General features: G+C 39.6%; 2 protein-coding genes across 6 annotated transcripts in view; one reads left to right on the plus strand and one right to left on the minus strand.

Moving 5' to 3' along the window:
- PREPL (prolyl endopeptidase like) overlaps window positions 1-14,467 on the minus strand; it is a 28,258-nt gene extending 13,791 nt beyond the window's left edge. For 3 of the 5 annotated variants that reach the window (XR_010883691.1, XM_013949778.2, XM_013949780.2), the window contains exons 1-7: window positions 13,488-14,204; window positions 10,466-10,666; window positions 9,834-9,900; window positions 8,797-9,003; window positions 5,293-5,416; window positions 2,061-2,277; window positions 125-310 (exon numbers count right to left, since the gene is read on the minus strand). Coding sequence is in view for 4 of the 5 variants with exons in the window: in XM_013949778.2 (XP_013805232.2) it covers window positions 125-310; window positions 2,061-2,277; window positions 5,293-5,416; window positions 8,797-9,003; window positions 9,834-9,900; window positions 10,466-10,666; window positions 13,488-13,703 (1,218 nt within the window). In the remaining variant the exon portion in view is untranslated. Of the gene's footprint in view, window positions 1-124; window positions 311-2,060; window positions 2,278-5,292; window positions 5,417-8,796; window positions 9,004-9,833; window positions 9,901-10,465; window positions 10,667-13,487; window positions 14,205-14,310 lie in introns of those variants that run through there. The other 2 variants (XM_067293153.1, XM_067293152.1) reach the window with 2 other exon arrangements.
- Window positions 14,468-14,553: 86 nt separating this feature from the next.
- Window positions 14,554-19,479, plus strand: part of CAMKMT (calmodulin-lysine N-methyltransferase) — a 237,477-nt gene continuing 232,551 nt past the window's right edge. The window contains exon 1 of the mRNA XM_067293156.1: window positions 14,554-15,024. Within this exon, the coding sequence (XP_067149257.1) occupies window positions 14,941-15,024 (84 nt within the window). The 5' untranslated portion in view covers window positions 14,554-14,940. The remainder of the gene's footprint in view (window positions 15,025-19,479) is intronic.

Below are 19,479 nucleotides of genomic sequence, written 5' to 3' on the forward strand. Positions count from 1 at the left end.
TGTTATAATTTCCATACCACCTCGACTCTTGGAATTTATCTTTGCTTTCAGTATATGTTATAGTGAAAAATTTAATACAGCACTACAAAAAATATTATGCTGCTTAATACAATCTAGAACATACCTTAATTGACTGAATTGAATGAGAAACAAAAGAAATCACATTTAAATAAAGATGACCGGTGTGTTGCAGGAACATAATACAGTGATTACTGAACATCTCCAAGTCTATTAGCTTGGTCTTTTCCTCCAGTGCATAAAATAACTGCCAGTTCTCCATGCCACTGGAAGCTACTGGTGCCTTCATCAACTACAAAAGCAAAAAAGAACAACCCTGCATTACTAAGAGATGTAATAAGAGTTAACAAATGAGATGTACAGACATACAGGTGATCTCATACAGCATTGTTATGGTGAAAGTGTTGGTTGTTTTTTTTTGGCCTAACTAAAGCTGGAAGCTTTTAAACTACCTTTACTGATAGCAGGAGAGATGTGTGTGACAGACAGCCATTATTTTTTTACAACTCTGTTTGCAATTGTATTACACTCCTTTAAGATCAGTAGGTTGGCAGAGTCCCCTGGGACAAGGGGAACAGGGCAGGGTAGGGGGTCTCCGGGAAGGTTGCTTCTGCTGCCTGCTCACCTAAGCAGTCACAGGCTCTCTGTCTAAACTCCAGTCTTTGAGCTCCTCCTACTATGGTTCTCTTACTTCTTCTGCCTGTAACACCCCAGGCCTTTCCAGCCTCCCCTTTCAAACAAAGTTTGTTGAAAGTGAGCTTGGGAGGAAGGGCCTGTTCTGCAAAGACACAGCTGGCAGGGAGAGTGCTAGTTACAAATTCTTTTTTACTTCTGTCTCACTCTTAAATAGAGAAGAGAGCCCTTTAAAATAACTGGAAATTAATTATTCTTATTTCTATCTACTAAAACCTGCCCATTTCAAGTTTAAAAATGTCTTTTAACTGTCTTTGGGAAGCTCCTGTCAAAGCTCCAGCCCAATTTCTTTTCACAGCAGAAAAGCTGCTATACAAAGCAAAAGGCTTACACTACACAGGTGACAAACCTAAATCTGAACTGCCACAATCCTGCCCTCTCCGCTCTTCCTATGAGTTCCCCGTGCCTGCTTTGTACTCAAACAAGTACTTAATCAGCCAAGTGGTGAACTCATTCAGCTAGCTGATCCAACATTAAAAAACTTATTAAAAAAACAAACAAACAAGCAAAAAATGCTGAACTTTTTCATCTCCTGGTCACATAGGTGTTAGAGCCAGTGCAGGGAAGGAAAGATCAGCAAGCTGGACTTACCTATTTTTTCTCCCAGTAAGGGTTTTTGCTTCAAAAGAAGATAAATACTTTCAAAAATTCATGAGATTATTTGAGTAACTGCATTGGATATTCCTGATTGCGTACGCAAAAATGAGTAAGTTGGATATATACTGCGTTGACGGAAGGTGACGTTTTCATATCTGAAGGTCAGCACTTCCCAGCTGTGCACTACATACAAGACAAGAACCTGCCATCTGAGCAGGAGAGCATTTCTTCTCAGTAAGTGGTGGTATACTCTCTGAGATACTATTATTATACTACCATTATGAAGGAAAAGCAGCCAGTGAAAACGTGAGACTGTCACTAGAAAAACTGGCATGGACAGAAGTAAATTTATGGAAAAATTTGCAAAAGTCAGTTTAATTCTCGTATATTAATCCACTGGTGATTTACATGTAATAAGTGCTTTCAGCGTGGCCAGTTGAAGTGCAGGCTGTTTGGTTATAAAGACTGAAATCACCAACTTATTTTAATACAGGGCAAATGGCAGTTAAAGCATAATCATTTCCATTTGTTACCAGATGAGTTAGTTAGAGTCAAATCAGCATGCTACAGGTGAAAGACTCCACATTCTATTGTCAGTCTTTGATGCCATGCAGTTCTCTGTATGTCTAATTTTCTTAAATTATTTCAGTAAGCTGTGGAGCACAGAATTAAAAGCTAGCCTCACTATGTCTATATGATCTGTAACATGCACCTGAATGAATACTACTAATCTTATTAACAGTTAAGATTACCTTATATTCTGCAGGCTCTCCATATGTAGTAAGAATATATAACTCATCATTTCTGTGCTCAATGTGATAAATGACCCCTTTTGTTCGTGCTTGTACAAGAACAGGTGACTTAAAAGGATGGCTACAGTCAACCAGCCAAACTTCTGAGGTTGTCTTGCTGTTGCTGTTGATAGTAAGAAAACGCCTGTCCTTTGTGCAATATATGTCCACAAAAAATCTGCAAGCAATAAATAAAACTAAGCTTAAAATTGATTAACATTTAAAAAATACATCACTTTTTTAGTTGCTTCAAAATCATGTGATTCTAACCACAAGGTAAGAGATAGCATGCCTATAATTAGATTGGAGAAGTTCCAGACTATGTGGTTCCCAAAACCACTTCTGCTGCAATTTTCCTGGGATTCAGAAAATCATAATTTTGTGTGTGAAATCTGAAATCTGCAAGGAGAGCAGTTGAGTTGTTGCCTAACTGAATTCATGTTTTTGCATCACTGAGATGGACTGAAAGGTCACAGATGCATACAGGCTGTAAAATTCATGCAAAACCTAGAAATCTTTATCGAGCTAGTAAGCCTTTTTCAAAAAAAAGTAATAAAGGATAGTTAAAATTAATAAAGGACATCACATGGGAACAGGAATAATCCAAGAAAAATAGGAGCTACTATAAATCAATAAATAGCCTAAGTGTTACTGATCTAAACTTTGGCTGAAGCTAACAACACATAAAGACTAACTTTTTTAAAAAGCACAGAAGCCTATATGAAACAAGGTTGACCATGCTGAAGTGATAAAGCTGGAAGCAAGAAAAGGAATTAACTGAGCAAACAAACAAAAAGTCATATATGGAGACAAAGTAACAGAAGGAAAACAACTCTGAAAAAAACCTCTGAAAATAATATTGCTTGGCTTTGGATATGATTCAATTCAGTGCTGCTTCCAAGGTCTAAGGCTGATTGGGTCAACAATGGGCATAAGATAGGAAAAATGATGGGAGGGAAAAATGATGTGTTTTGATTTTCTTGACAGCCTTGATTGTACCTATTTGAGGTTTGATGTAGATAAATACGGAGAGTAGGAAAAGACAAAAAGTTTCTCTGAAGATATCTCCCCTCTATTTTTTGTCCTGTTCTTTCTGAATAACTGTACAAAGGTTTGTTGTGATGTGTTTAGGAGTAATTTTACTGAAAGAGATGTCAAATATCAAGTGTTAGATACCAAAATAATAGATCCTGTACAAAACTTGGTATTAGCTAGTTTGAAGAAAAGCAACTCTGCTCACACAGCTGTATTGTATCTTAGAGACCACAGAGACCTTGAAGAGGAATACCAGTAAAGGCAGGGTAATGATACTATTTCCATATGCAGAATTAATTAAATAGTTACTGTATCCAGTTTTGGTGTCTATATTAAATTTATACATAACTTTGCAAAGCATGCAGAAAAAGTAACTCAAAGTCTGGAAAAAGGCTTTTTCCTCCACGATAATAAGATCGGTATGTTCAGTCCAAGGTAAAGTTAAGAAGTTACACGAACAAACCAAAATAGCATAGCCCAAGAAAATATCTACTGATTTTAAATGGTTCTAAAATCTAGCAACAGAAAACATAATGATAGCCAGTGGCTGGATACTAATACTAGACAAGTTCAGGCTGAAAGTCAGATTCACATTTCTAAATGAATGATTCTAATTGGAATGTCTCATTTGGGACATGGCACTTTCTTTGTCATTTTGAATCTCTCGGAGTGGATATCTTAGAGAAAAACTACCTCCAGCATAAAGCTCCAGAAGATTTCACGAAGAAACTGCAGGGCTGAGTACCATAATCTGTGTTACGCAGGGCAGATTACATGACTGCAATAATGATCCTTTTAGGCTTCAAAATATTTGCCTGCTGAAGGAAAGGAAGCTTTAGATAGCATTTTTGGTGCTTTTAATTACTTGCAGGTGGAGAAACTCCAGTACTTTTTTTGTTATTATTGGTTTTCCTATTTATATCCTCTTGACATCTTTAGGAGGACAGGGAGAGCTGAGTTTCTGAAGTCTGCAAGGAATCAGCCTCCTGCCTCTCTTAATACTTGCAAATTTTGCAAGAGCTAGATACTGCATTCAGTAGGATTCCAACAGTTTAGCTCTGCTGACCTCATTTCTAAAGGAGTCAAGCTGAAATGCAGGCTATACTTCTCCACAAGTACCCAGGCCTTGATATCACAATAGTTTTTGTAGTTGTCAATGTGGGTTTTTTTAAGGAGGTCAAGAAATCTTCGGCTTCTAAAAAATATTTGATTGCAAGTAAAAGAGTTAGTGAGATATAGAACAATGGCAATACAAAAGAATGTCTTGCCTTCTCCCACCGACAAGTGAGTTCAGTTATAAGCTGCACTAGTAGATGAACCTTTAGAGTAAGTTTCTCTTAGATTTACTATAATGACTATGACCTTCAGAATTATGCCAACAGTTTCCCTGTAGGGAAGTGTCAGGTCAGTGTACCTTGCTTTTAAAAATGTATGTATTAAATACAGCTGGAAAAAAGGATCTTATTTACTCCATCTCAATTGTAGATTTTTCTCTGTTTTTTTTCAGATGGAAGTATAATTGAAATTTCTTTACTGAACCTGTAACTTTGGATGAAGAATAATCACAAATATTTACAATATAGCATATAAATCTGACATCTTCATGCTACATGGCTGAAAAACTAGTTCTGCATACAATTTAGCAAGAACCCTCTTGTCTTCCTAAACCCTGCTTAAAGAAAGGTTATTGAGAGGGTATTCAGTCAACAATAGTTCTGTCTCTGGGAATGCTATAATGATTTTGCTCATCCATTACCCAGAGCAAGGATTCGCCTGAACTTCTCTGTTTTTTAAAAGATGCATCAGACATCAATAGCAGAGAAAACAAAATGAAATCCACAGTCTGATGTACCCTGTTTGAAACCATCACACTTTCATTAAAGGACACCCTGTCCTGAGACTGACCTTGACATTTATAAACTCAGCTGAACTCATGAGGTAACAGAGAAAAGTTAAATCTTCGTTGATCACAAATCAAGAGGAGAACGGAGCATTCTCAGACTGCATATGGCAATACTGACAATAGAACACAACTTAAATGACTTATACCATTTGGAATATGATATGGAAGATTTTTTTTTTTCCAAGTAAGCTATATTTTACATATAAAATACTCTAGAATATGTGAAGGACTTAATATATTTTAGATAAGTATTACCTTGCATCTTGTTCTGTGTAAACTAATTTAGTATGTCTCTCATTAGTGAAAGTTGTCATAAACACTTCCTGGCATTTAAGATTCTTTTGACTTGTGTAAAACAGAACATCACTTGTAGCCCATTCTGGAAAAAAGACAAATGCGTATCAAATTTGGAACAGTATATTGTACTACTGAAAGAAAAGCTAAAAGAAACTAATGTTTTTGCTGTCAAAAAGCAAGTCTGGAGGACAAATTATATAGAGAAAAAAGTTGTCTTGAGAATGTAAATCTAATTAATACAATGCTAAATTATTTTTGGCCCTTCTGCTCCAGTTAAATTAAGATAATCACTGGCTCTGTAGTCAATTCAATACTTCTGATTTGCTTTAAAAGAGGGATGGGGAAAAAAACATTACTTACATGCATCTGTTTTCTTCAAGATATGCTGCATATGTATCATGACCATTCCTTATACAAGCAGTAAGACCAGAAATCTCTATCTCAGTACCCACATGGACTAGTGAGGACCACTCGGCAAAGTCTTGCATGCACATAGAAAAGGTTCAGCTCGTGCTTCTTCCTAACAATGTCTCTACTTTGGAAACACTAAGGCTCCTCTTAGAAATCTGAGAGATAGGTGGTAGCTGCAACACACAGGCAATCACTCATGAAAACTAGTTACAGCTACATAACCTTTTCTTCTCCAGTGCTCATCTGTATGTACACTCTCACCCTGGTAATTCTAAAAATTTAGAGTCCTCACAATACTTTACCTGCCTGGTGGAGGATCCCAAAATCCCTTACTGAAAGGGCAAAGGACTCCTACCCCCAATGTTAAATCATCCTGGGTGATCTGACAGTGGTGTAATTCAAGAGGAAAGGATAAAACAAGCTTCAGGTGGCAGATGTCAGCAGTAGAGAAATTCAGCAGAATCCTCACTAATGTCATTTAGCTTCAGTTCCAAATGCTACAAGTAGCTGCCTCTACTCTATTTTTTACCAGACCTTTAACACAAATAATCAATGGAAGAATCACTTCACTGAGATGGCTTGCCTTCTGTCTAACTGGCAAAGGTTCAGAAGGAAGGATTTTATATTCATGATGTCAAAGGGCAAAGAATGATTAATAGCCAAAGCCTAAAAAGCCTGCAAAAGACCATAGCATGGACCTGAACCTCCTCATTCTTTTTGTTGAAATAATAGCTATGAAGTCTGTGGTAAATGATGAAGAAGGGAGCACAGTCATCAAAAAGCAAACTCCACCAAGAATTAAGAAAGAGGTTCAGTTCTACTGAGGGACCCTAACAGTCCTTTCAGAAATCTTATTGATCCCCTGAGCTCCAAGACATCCAGGAGTGCCAGTCGTGATTTGACAGACCACTGAGCTAAACAGTGAGCATGGAGTACCTCTCAGTCTGAATGTCAGGGGAAGAGAATCCAAATGCTCATACTAGCTGGTATTTAACACTGTCAGAGCCATCATAACAAACACCGAACAGAGATCAGGAAAGCATGCAGGGATATCTTTGCACTGTATCTACTGTGTGACTTAAGTAAGATGTTGTATCAGTACACATCGCCTCACGCCTGGGGCAGACAGGAAAACATCCATTACAGCAGTGAAGTGACTGACAGTGGTTTCTAGAGCTCCATAAACATTGGACCCAATGCTGAAAAAAGGCAGGCTGCAGTTGACAAGGAACTGAGGACAGCACCTTTATATCCCAGAGGCTGGGGCAGGCCGCAAAAAGATTTCTCCAGCTTTGAGTCCTACAGATCAAGAATCTCAAAGTATTAAAAAAAAGCCTACATCAGCTGACAATGGTCCAAGGCTGAACAGAGTAAAAGAAGTTTACATAGAGTCAGCAAGATAATAAAGAGGACATAAGATCTGCAACATTGCATATGATTGCATGCAAGCCATGTAGAGAAGAGACACGGCACATGCCTCATGGGTACTGCTGAAATAAAAATTCTCCAGTTTTCCATGCTTGTGTATGTGTTCCCCAACATTCAAAACACAAAAACAGGGAAGCCTCACTAACCCAAAGTTTATTAATCTGAATGATCCAGCTAAATTACTGCTGTCTCTGCTGCTCCTGTAGCCACCAGAGTAATGATGTTTAGTATATACAGTTCAAAGAGTCGTTGTATGCCATCTTACACATAAATATTAATTTTCAGTACAACATCACACTGAAGTAATATAAACAATTGCTATTTGAACAGCAGCGTGGCTCCAATGTTCACAGACAGCTGAGGTTTCACTGTAAAGATGAGCCTTTACTAGGGAAATCCAAGTTTTTCTAGGCTAGCTTTTAAATAACCGCAAATGTAAATTTTCCAAGAGCTTTCATTTGTCTGTCTGCTATTGCACATCATCCAATGTGAGCATATACTTTGCAAGTGGTCATAAAATCTTTCTCTTGTTCTGCATCTCACTTAAACCTGTACAAAATGGTTATCAGTACCATTCTGATTTGTCATTTTTTGTACTCTGTTATCAGCTGTAATCTGTCACATCTACAGAGTTAACATGGAGTTAGGTTTTTTTAGAGGTATTAAATTTTCCAGGCAAACCTACACACTCAGTCAAGTATGGTGGAAAATACCACTGGCTTGTTTCCTGGTCTGGTTTTCAACAGGCATTATAAACTTCAATTGTGCAAACACTGAATTATTGTTCATTTTCATTTTGGTAAGCAGGAAGTTTTACTTAAGAGTTTTAAAATTCTTGCCCAGTCAAATTACTTACTGCACTGTGTATACTTGATGACATCCAACAATAATAATCTTATAATCCAAAATACAAGAAGATGTGGAATATTATATACACTGTTGCACTCTCTTTGCTATATTCTTTAATATGCTATAAAACAGAAAGATTTCCCATTCTTTTTCAGTTTACCTTTGCTTATTTTAATGGCAAAATAAAGCTCATTAATCTATTCTGGTGCAATAAAGTCCACAAAAATCATGGAAAGAAGTCCTAACTTATTTCAATGGACTCTGAATTGTAACCCACATCCTGGAGTCCACTGGAAATTCCTGCCAATGCTCAGCACTTAGCACTTACGCACATTTCAGAAGAGCTGAATGCCTGCAGCTATCAGTGATTTCAGTTGTAGCTGCAGGGGTTCAATATCTAGAAAATTTCTCAAAAAGACCCTTATCTTGCAAACAGTTATGTCAGTAAATTTTTACAGAAGCATGTTGAATTCAGTAAAAAGAATGATGTGCATAAGTTTTCAAACACATATAAATGCTTGCCTTTACAATGAAGGAACACTTGTACCATGAAAGGATTTACTTTCATTCACATCAAATAACTTGTAAAAAATTATTCAGTGTGGAAAAAGACATTTGTCTAATAAGAAACAATTCAACAACTATGAGCATTACCTCCAGCAATATTACCTCCTTATTTTGTTTAAAACAAATACTAGCAATTTTTTTTGTTGGCTAAGAAAAACGTTTTATTGAAAGTTGGTGTGGTCCACAGGATATTTATAAACAACTTACCAAAACTAAAAATATTTGGAATGACTTTTTCCATGACAGGAAAATGATCAAGTTTCATAATAACACAGGTGGCCTCTTCAGAATTTTCACTTTTTAAGCTGGCAGCCATATACCTCTGATCTGGCGAAATTCTGATCTGTTGAATATGGGCATCAGAAAAGCCAATATCTTCAGTACTGAATAAAACGTTAGCATTTGCTTCATCTACTGCATAAAACAATACAGATAACAAAAAATGCTGTAATTAAGGAACTGACAAAACAAACAGGAGCTGTTAATAATCAATAACTTGATTTAACAAGTCTGCCTGCAATATTCACAAGTATACTGCTGGAATTTATTAGCACCAAATATTTGTTTTATGAGATACTTGCAAAAACATTTTTTGAAAATAAACAAAAAATTACAGATCCAAAGAAAAAGGCTTTCTCCTTATTTTTAAAATTATTTCAAAAGTATAGATATTGGCTTCTGATGAATGTATTAAATTTTAAAATTCAGATACCTGAAATACAGTTGTTTTTACTAAATACAATTAGTAACCAATTTTTTTTACCCTCTCAGAAGTAAATAAAAAAAGGATGAATGTACTTTGCCTTTTTTAAAGTTTTAAGCCCGGACTCTGAAAAGAAATGACTTCTCTCTTCCCTCTCCAGAAACTTACCAGCATCCCAAAACAGCAATTTATGATGAAAATCTTAATATAGTATTTATATTATCAGAGCAATACAAGATGACTTAACCATATTATCCTAGTAAACATGGAATACTGTAAATAGAGAGAAGATGATAAATATCTACATTGATATGTACCCATATATACTATTCCCTAATTCTTTTCACCCCACCTTTTCAGATTCAGGATTCTAAAATTATTTACTGATCATTAAAGAATTTTATCAAAATATTGTATTTGTAGTATGGTTACATTATTTTTAGAAACCAAGCAATTAAGCTTCAATGTAAGAAAAATACCCTAAATAATTGATACATGCAGAGTATTTTTCACAATCATACCATGTGAGGAAATCTCTTACCATCATCTGCTTTTGAAAGAAATATGCAGCCATTTTCTTCAAAGTACACATTCTCTCCAAACCTAATCTGTTAAATGCAAAACAAATGTGTTTCAAGTCCAATACATATGTAAAATAAAGCTTGGTCATTTGTTAAAGATTGGACTATTTTCTTAGAACCCCTCTATTCAATCAGTGTTCTGTCAAACACAATTATAATGTACACAAATGAAAGAAAATGTAATGCATATATCTGATATTGAAAAGGAGAATGAAGGAGTTATGTGCATCAGAAAGATGTCTGAAGTTAGAGTAATTAAGCTACCTATTTGTCCTCTAAACTTAATGAACTACTCAGATCACCTGCATTTTCTCTTGCAATTTAAAATGTCTCAAGTTCTTTGTCAAAAAGTCAGATGATTATTATATAATTTGTTTTTGACCATGGTGAAGTTAAATTCAAATACACTTTTCATAACTGATATGAGCTGTTTTAAAAACATGCTCTATGTTAAACACAGTTATAATAATATTCAAAAATCAAAACCACGACCATAAAATAAACAGTGAAACAGCATTTTATGGCAGGAATGGCTTCACTGTCTTTTATTTGTACCAAATCATGGCAAATTTTTGTATTATTTGCCACTTACCCTTGGGCTGCTCAAATTGAATGTATACTTGTTGTGCAATCCCTCTAATTTTTGCTTGATTCTTTTTGTCATAGATTCATAACTTGCTGAAATTTCATTCCAGTTTTCTTGCTCTGATCTCAGAAGGTCCTTGTACAAAAGCTCTGATGTTATTACAGATGGATTTTTTTTTCTTTTGCGAGAAACTTTTGTTGTTTCCTGCTAAATAAGGAAAGACAACAATGGCTGTAAGCCAGCACTCTATTCAAATATGAATATATCAATGAGATAATAATAATCTTTCCTAAGCTATGGACCCACAAAATAACTGCATTATTACAATAGTATGAGTCATTAAAAAACAGTTGGGATGAAGTTTTCTTTTCAGTTCTTCCTGATGTTTTAGGAGAGAATTTTCAAATGTACTTTTGAAAAATTTATTGAGGTCTCTTCTTCAAAATTTAGGTTACTATTAATGTATACTCTTAATTGATTATATGTGAATGTGTTTGTTCTTGTCCTAGAACTGGTTTTCCAGTTAATTTTTATTGAATTGTATTACTTTTCTTTCTTCAGAGGTGTTTTCTCATTGTTTTCCTATCTTAGATTATGATTTCTCATTTCCTTCTCTTGACAGCAATGCCCCCTCCATTCTAGCTAGTAGTCCTGGCTGCTTGTTCTGGTCCTTGCTCCACCTCCTCAAAACCGTCAGTTTAAATGTTCTTAGGGCCAGAAAGTAAACTGAAGCAGTGAACCGATACAAGTTCTGCAACAATTTTCATCAAGAATAAGCTCATGAATCTGGTTTTCTGGACAGAGCCATGAGCGGACTACTGCTACCTGCCTGCCAACAAAGTCACATCTCCTCCTGCTAAAACGTCAAAAATGTGTTAAAACTGCTAACACAAAATTGCTTGCTTTTTGCTTGCTGTAAAATCTCTTAATTTGATCAAATAACAAGTTAAGTATCATATATTACAGTACATAACAGTGCACAGATGACACAAAGTAGCATTTTATAACATCCAATATATTATGTAAATGTCTTTAAACTTAAAAACCAGCATACACTTATACACCATGCTCACTCTGCAGCCAAGAACTGTTGTTTTGCTCCTGGTTTCTCTTCATAAATGCTTGAGATTTTAAATGTTAACATTATGGATAGTTCCTCTGTTCCAAAAACCTAGTTCCAAAAACCTCTGTTCCAAAGCCTATATGCTCCGATTACCAAACTCCCTGTGAATGTCAACTACATCAGTCATGACAGCATATGAACGTTCATTATTGGTTCAGACCAACAGTTGCTCTAGTCTAGTACATCAAACCAGAAGCACAGGTCAAAGAAACTAAGAAAACCCTTAAAGAAGCTCTAAAGCAACTGGGTAATTGCATTGTGAAGGAAAGACAAAGCAGGATGTGTTACTTGTACCACCCTCTCCCATTTATGGGGACAAATGGAAGTGGAAAAATTGCTTTGATCAAGAAAACAAAATACTATTCCCCCAAACAGAAGCAAACAAAACCCCCCAGGCGCCATAACTGGATGCCTAGGGAAGAGTAAGAATGGGGCAAGCATAGATGATACTCCCCAACAAGTATTCTCCCAGCATTCAACTAATCTTAGCACGGGAATTTCCTGAGCTGAATGTGGTTTCTGGATATTTAAAAGTGGGTACTTAAAAACTTCTTTCATGTACACATAGAGTCTCCCCTTAGACCTATGTAAAATTGTAAAACTTCTATGTTAAATTCCTATGTAAAACTTTTGGCAAGTTCCACAGACCTACTGCCTCCTTTGTGAAGATTCCCCCTCCTTTTGCTTGTTTTGACTGGTTCCCATTATACTTTTTTGAAAATATTACATACAGCTAATGGCAACAGTGTAGGCATATATTAAGGAAGCTACTGTACACCTCAATCATATGGAGGTAAAAGCAGTCATCTAGAAGAGTATCTAGGGAGATTGCGAGGATAGTAGAGGATGTCAGTGACAATTTGTTTGCAGATATTTGCTCCAAGGCAAACAGGCACAGTTTCATCTCAGGCAAAGACCACCCGTTTGTCTCCTGGAACCAGTGCTTGTAGACCAGCATTTATAACTGTTAGCGAACTGTCAATTAATAAACAGGACCACAAAATCTTATTCATCAACACTTCAAATACTCTCCTTGAAACAGCTGTTTACATTCCAGATACAGACTTAGCAACATTAGTTTACATTATTGTAAGAAATAAAAAAGGGTTGCAATATGTATTTTGAAGATGATCTTTAGGTCAACTTTGAAGAAACATTAACTTGAAACCATTTTAGAACAACCGCACATCCATCTGGAAACATGTCTAAGATAAAATAAACCAAAACAACAATCTTTTTACATTATGCATGTAAATTGATTTATAGCCTGTCACACCACAATAAACTTATTTTTGGAGTACCATTAGAAAACTGCATTTTAAGACACAGGGACAGAAGAACTGAAATGATTTCAGGCCATTTTCTGGCTGTGTGCCTGATATATTACCACTGTTTTACACAGTATTTTCTTACAAAAACAAATCCAAGTACTTTTTAAAGTAGTTTATCACATGTGAGTGCAACTGTGAGACATCAAATGTTCTAATACGGTGCAAAATGTGACTCACTGGTCAGCACTGAAAAGGTCAAGTTTGTTGAGAACTGAGCTGGCTCACAGTGGCTAAATGTGGTATCATCAGTTCGGACACTTTGTCTCTATACTGGCTGATGTCTCCCTGCAGTTTTACCCTGACACTTTAACCGAATCTTTTAGGAAGATAACTTTTTTTTTAAAACTGCTAGAGCAGCAAAATCAGCCAAAGTGCACTTTGACATCAAAACAGTATAGAAAGGTTGAGCAGAGTCATGTGTCTTTGATCATAACTGAAATCCGAGTATGTATCCCCCTGCTTCAAACCCTTTAGGAAAAACATGTTTCCTTGACATTTGAAATAACATGGCTGGCTTCCTTAACAGATGGGTCAAAATGGCTGTTGACATTAAGTCTACACTTAAACTGCATACCTTGCAGGAAAGGAATCTCCACCACAGAATGCTTCCAGGTGGCAGAGTGCTTCTGCATGCATTTCCTGAACAGTCCAGGATGTGGCATTTTTTTGGTTTTATTTGACTATAAAGATATATTGTTTGAAGATGGTTATGCTTAGAGTAGTATTTGACACTGAAGCTCAGCGCTTGGAAAAAATTTTGCAGTCCAATACAAGAAGCCCAAATCTTCATTTCTTAACGGTCAACCTGAAATTTCTGAAAATCCCAAACTGCTGGTTATTTACACTGTATGTGAAACACTCATAAAAAACTGGAAGTAGACCTTTCTAAAATAGCAATAGTATTTCACCTTTCAAAATAACATGCTAAGTGAATCAGAAAAGAAAAAATAGTAAAACTTAAGTTGTTTCTTCACAACTCGCATAAACAGTTTAGCTTGCACTTCAGCTTGCCACCTTTCCCCAAAATGTGCTTCCAGATAGCTGCAAGTTTAGCTGTAGTGAAACTATCAATAAATGGAAAGGAAGATGCAACTAGGCATCTGTTTAAATGCTCCCAAACCAAAACCGGGAAGGTTCTGGGGAGTTCAGAAAAGTATCATCTAATAATAAAATCACTTTATCCCAGGAAAGCAACCACACAGCAAAGAGATGGACGCCACTCGCAGGAAAATTAAGACTTTTGCAGTTCCGGGTGGAGGGGGGAGACACGGACACCCCTCGTGTTTCACAGCCTCCGGGTACCCCCCGCCCGGCCCGGCCCGGCCCACCCCGGCGGGGCCCGCCCGACCCGTTCCCCCGAGCGGCGGGGAAGGAGGCGCCGCCGGCCATGCCCTCACCGCCGCAGCAAGGCCGTGCCGGCGGCGAGCAGCGCCCGCGGCCCCCCGCAAGGACTCGCCGTGGCAGCGCGGGCGCGACGCGCTCTCCCTCCCTCGGCGGCGCTGCCCTTGGCTAAGATGGCAGGCGAGCGCGAGCCTTCCCGGCTGCCTCGGGTCCCGCCCGCAGCCAACATGGCGGCAGGGCGGTCACTCAGCAGCAGCGGGCGAGCACCGCTGATGTCAGAGGGGGAGCGCGGCGGGGCGCGCCCGCCGACGGGCAGGCCGGGACCCGCTTCCGGGCTCTCCCGCGTTTCACGCACATGCCGTTTCACCCCTGGGGCGCTAAGGCGACAGCAGAGCCGTGCCGCGGCGCGCCCTCCCGCCGCTGGCGCGTCCGCAGAGAGCGCAGAAGCGGTGTGCTCCTGCCGCGCAGTCCCGGCGGCGCTGCCTCGCCGCGGGCAGGTGGGGGGCGCGCTGGGACGGGCGCTTCTCCTGCCCGTAACAAAGATGGCCACCCGCGCCCTCTGCCCCGAGCCCTAGCCCGGCCGGTCCAGGCAGTTGCGGGAGGCTCCTCCGGGGCCGCTCTTCGCCGGCCGGGGCCGCCGCTCCCCGCGCACGGAGCGGTGGTCTCTGCGCGCTGCCCGCCGCCGCATGGCCGAGGCTGCCGGCTCCCCGCGTCCCCCCGCCGCCGCGGGCAGGTGCGTGGCGAGAGCCCGCTGGCGGCTGCTCGGACAGGTAGGGGGAGCCCGCGGCAGCGGAGCGGGGGGGCTCGGCCTGGAGGCGCTGTCGTCCCGCCTCCCCCCGTCCCGTTGCGACGCGAGGGGAGGCGGCCGGGTCGGGTGGCCGCCGGCCCGGAGGGAGGCGGCGGTTGGGGGCAACCGTCTTCCGCCCCTCCGCGCGCGGCTGGCGCGCCCCCGAGCCGGCGCTAACGGCCCTCCGCTGCCGTTAGCCCGTAACGGCCGAGGGGCCGGGCTGCGCGCGGGCGGGGCGGGGAGCGGCGCTCCGCGGCGTGTGCCGCGGCGGGCTGCGCCCCGGGCGGCGGCGGCTGCAGGTGCTGCTGGTGCTGGGAGGCTTGCGGAAAGCCGGGCCCGGGGAGCCGACCTGGGAGCTGCCTGGGGCTTTGCGCCTCTGGCAGGAGGGCTGTGAGTAAGTGTACCTGGGTTTACAAGTAGCTTGGCAATCCACTTTCTGAGGGGAGAAAAAAAAAAAAAAGTACACACACACACACATATATATATATATATATATTTGTGTATACATACGTATAGATATAATATACCCAGGTCTTTAAAGTGTGTCTAAAATAGACTCCCAAAGCAGCCTGCAGTCTTCTAAATACTTCTCATGGGGGAGGAGAAGGAGGGGGCAGAACCCCATATGACACATTTAAGCCAACAGGCATTACTTTGGGCTTTTTAGGTTGTGCTTTGATACCCTACGCCAGTGTTGCTCAAGCTGGTCTTTGTAGCTGCTGCCTAATTCCTGTGCTTTGGTTCCCCCCCCCCCCCCCAAATGCACTTCATACAGCAGCACAGGGAAGTGGGGTGCGATCCACCACTGAAAGCCCCCTTGCAGCAGAGATGGCCTTTTATCCCCCTCAGGCTGCGGTCTTGTTAGCTGCACGGCAGTACCGGGGAGAGGGGGTGGTGATGGTGAGGGGACAGGAGGAAGAATCAAACAAGTAGTTACGCCAGCACTTCTGGATGAAAAGCAGCTTGTGAGCTATGGCCTTCCTCGCTTTTTTGAACCCTTTAGGAGCAGTGCAAGGCCACACATTGAAAATGATTCCTCTGTAGGTGAGCATATGTGTAAAGGCTTAAAAAATCTGGGTCTGTTTAACTTTTGATTATTGGCTGCAGCATTTACAGCCCTGACAAACATTCAGTTTTGTGGAAACGGATGCCTGGAGCTGCCCAGAGGTAGCTCTCACTGAGGCAGGCCTGGAAGAAGGCAGCACGTGGAGTGGGGCCTGATGAGAGCGGTGTAGCTGGAAGGGGTAAGGGGGGAGGCATCTGATTGCAATAGTGTAACAGAAAGGGAAGGCGGGAGAGGCTGATATTGACCTTTTCTTGGTGTGTCTTTTTTGGTTTGTAAATTCCGCCCCTGTTCAACCGGACAAACTTGTGTTTTATTACATGCTAAAGCAGGTAGGAATATCCGTTTTGTCCTTGTAGGTTTATGTTATAGTAAAGTATGTAAGGCGTACTCAACAACAATACTCTTTTATTTATTTTCAGCATATCGCCTTTGGCATATCCCTGTCTCTTAAAATCATAAGGAACTTTTCAGAACAACAGAATAGGTGGGAGGGGTGTGTTTGTAGGTATTTGGGGAGAAGGCTTCTGTTTCTTCTTCAAACTACATGTATCTGTGACCTTTTCCTCTGCAGATTCCCTATTTTTTCATATTCCTCAGTTTTTCTGTTGATTGTGTATGGTACAGTGAACAAGGATCAATGTAATCTTAGTGGTACATCTGAAGTAAAAATCAGTTCTGCACTCTTTATTACAGTGATGTTCAGATGTATCTATGGATTGGAAGAAGGCGTCAACCTTCCTTTATATATTCCTGTAAAGGAGCACTGTTGAAGTATTTCTTACAGAGCTTTTAAAAATGCTTTTCATACTGCTTATAATAACCCCTTACTTGAAATCAGTTCTGTGGTGTGTTTATATATTGAATTTGCTTTTATTCAATGCATACACAAATTGATTTGCTATGGTAAAGACGCTTGAGTGTGTGCTAGCTGATTTAATTAAGAAAAAAGCCCTTTTATCAGGTATCCTATGAAGCTAGCATAAAGAACTAGGGGTTTGCATATGTGTTTTTTTAATCAATAAAATGTTTTATGTATATATTGAGTTTGAAGTTTGGCAATATTTTTAAACTTGGCTTGTCAGAATCACGGAAAATATTCTTTGCTAACAAAATGCTACAGTAAGTTACATGTGTAGTATGCATTATGAATGGTGTAAATTCTGTACGGCTGTGTTTGAACTCCTTCAGGCTGTACAATTGATGGCATTATCCATAGTATCTAACAGGGAAGTTGGAGAAACAGGCATATGCCAAGTTTGATAATGTTCCTCTTGTGGTGTGGGGGGAGAGAAGGGATTTGGATCCCACCATCCTTGCTCCCTGTAGAATGTTTAATAAAAACTTTCCTGAAATCTACAAGATTAATGTATTGTGCTGTTATCTTCCTCTTGCTCTTCTTCTCACAGTCCTTCTCATAGAAATTTTATGTGATCACCCACTAATTTACTTTTATTCCCAGAACTGAAAAATAGGTACTAAATGAGGATAGGGCTTTGGCTTTATTTTGGCTGAACTGAAAAAATTTATTAAAAGTTTTTTTCTCTTCCTGCTTCTGTCTCTGTAAATGGTGCCTGTGCTCCAAATCTCTTTCCATGTCTTTGTTAATCTGAGCTTGTAAATTGCTTGAAGGTGAGTAAAACAATTTGGTAAATAAATGATTTGTAAAATATATATATATAAAAAAATAGTTTATTTACCAAATATATATGTATATACACAATCCTACTGCTGCTATATAGGGACAGTATAGTTGTAGCTTATGCTATAGCTAATTATGTAGAAATTTTCCTGCATATGCAAAATATTACATTGCAGTCAGTGCCATTTAACTGAACGGAGTTGTATAGAACATCAGTTATAACTTAATTTGGCTTTTAGTGCAACTGAGCCAATGCGATGGAGGAAAGACAGTGAATTTCAGGTGACTGCCTTTCTCCATAAGTATTTTGTGAAAGCAGATCAAATGTCTTTAGGTTTTATATTCCAAAATATGGTCCTAATATAGTGATTAAATTCCCAGGGTCCTGTGATTTTGATCTGTGATAATATTTTACTAGAATCTTTCTAGAATGGGTGATGTTTTCAAGCATATTTTAATGCCACATGTTTTAATGATGAGAGAAGGTTTTTTTCATGCTCTGATTACGACATGCTGAGTATACTTGAAATTTTAAATGGAAATGCCTCTTTAGAGAAGCTTTTCATCCAATAGTAAGTGATAATTTACTAGTTTCTGAACACTCATTTGAAAATGTTTGCAGTAACCAGTACTGGAAAAATCTCTAGTATGTCTGGTCTTGGGAGGGAGATCCAGACTAAACAGACAGTCCATCTTTTTTCTTTTACAAGCACTTGAATGCCTCTTGGCAGTAACTCACATAGATTCTAGAAAGATCCTACCAAATATTTCTTTTCTACTCATATCACTGGCTCATTTGTATGCAGAGTTTTAAAATATCATACTTAACACATCCCCCAAGAAGGATGAGTTTTACTTCACAGATGACAGTTTTACATCACAGATCTTGTGATGAATGATCTAATTTAATGAACACAGTATTATCAGTATAACCAGCCTGCTGTTCAGGACTCAGTGAAATACTACAGAAGAGAGCAAATTTTGCTTTCTTGCTAATCTCAAACCAAGAGGTGGCTTTCACAGGATTATTTTCATGAATTTTACAAAATGTACCCTTATCCCATCCTGGCTCTCTTGAGCTCTAGGAGCTTGGGTTCACCTTAGGTCAAAACCCCAATCTTGTATCCAGCCAACTACTTTGTTTTCACTGGTATCTCATGAGTCTGGGGAGCTGCAGTCTCAAGTTGTTCAAGGAACCTGTTACCATGTGCTGTTGCTTTTCTGGTTCCTGTTTTTGAAGGACTGAACGTTCATCTGTGGAGCTGCATAGTAACAAACAAGCAAGTGGAGCACAGGCTCATACAGTGCAATGGGCAGCGGTGGACTGCTTATCTTGAGGCAAATTGGCAGGATTATTGGTTTTGATTACTTTAGTGTCCGAAGGCGTAGTGCCTAAACATGAGTCAACCCTCATTTTAGTTGCAGGATTTCTAAAGCAAAGTACAAACCAAAATGGCAATGGTGATTGTTCCTACGTTTGTGTTACATATCTCTGGCCTGACTGAGTTGTCCTGAAGCAGTGGGAGGTTGGTACAGATGCAGCTGATGGCTCCAGGCTTAGCGCTGAGCTGGAGAATGTACTTTCAGCTGGATCTGAGCTAATGTGAAGAACCTTTGCACTGTAGTCTCTGCTCCTCTGGGCTTGAGGAGGGTGGTTGGTATTGAGGTGCCTGATTTGGATTAGCACAGAATAAATTCTGGCCTGCATGACATGTTAGCTTGATCTCCACATC

This window comes from Apteryx mantelli, chromosome 3 (genome assembly GCF_036417845.1).
Source record: "Apteryx mantelli isolate bAptMan1 chromosome 3, bAptMan1.hap1, whole genome shotgun sequence".
Classification (NCBI taxonomy): domain Eukaryota; kingdom Metazoa; phylum Chordata; class Aves; order Apterygiformes; family Apterygidae; genus Apteryx; species Apteryx mantelli.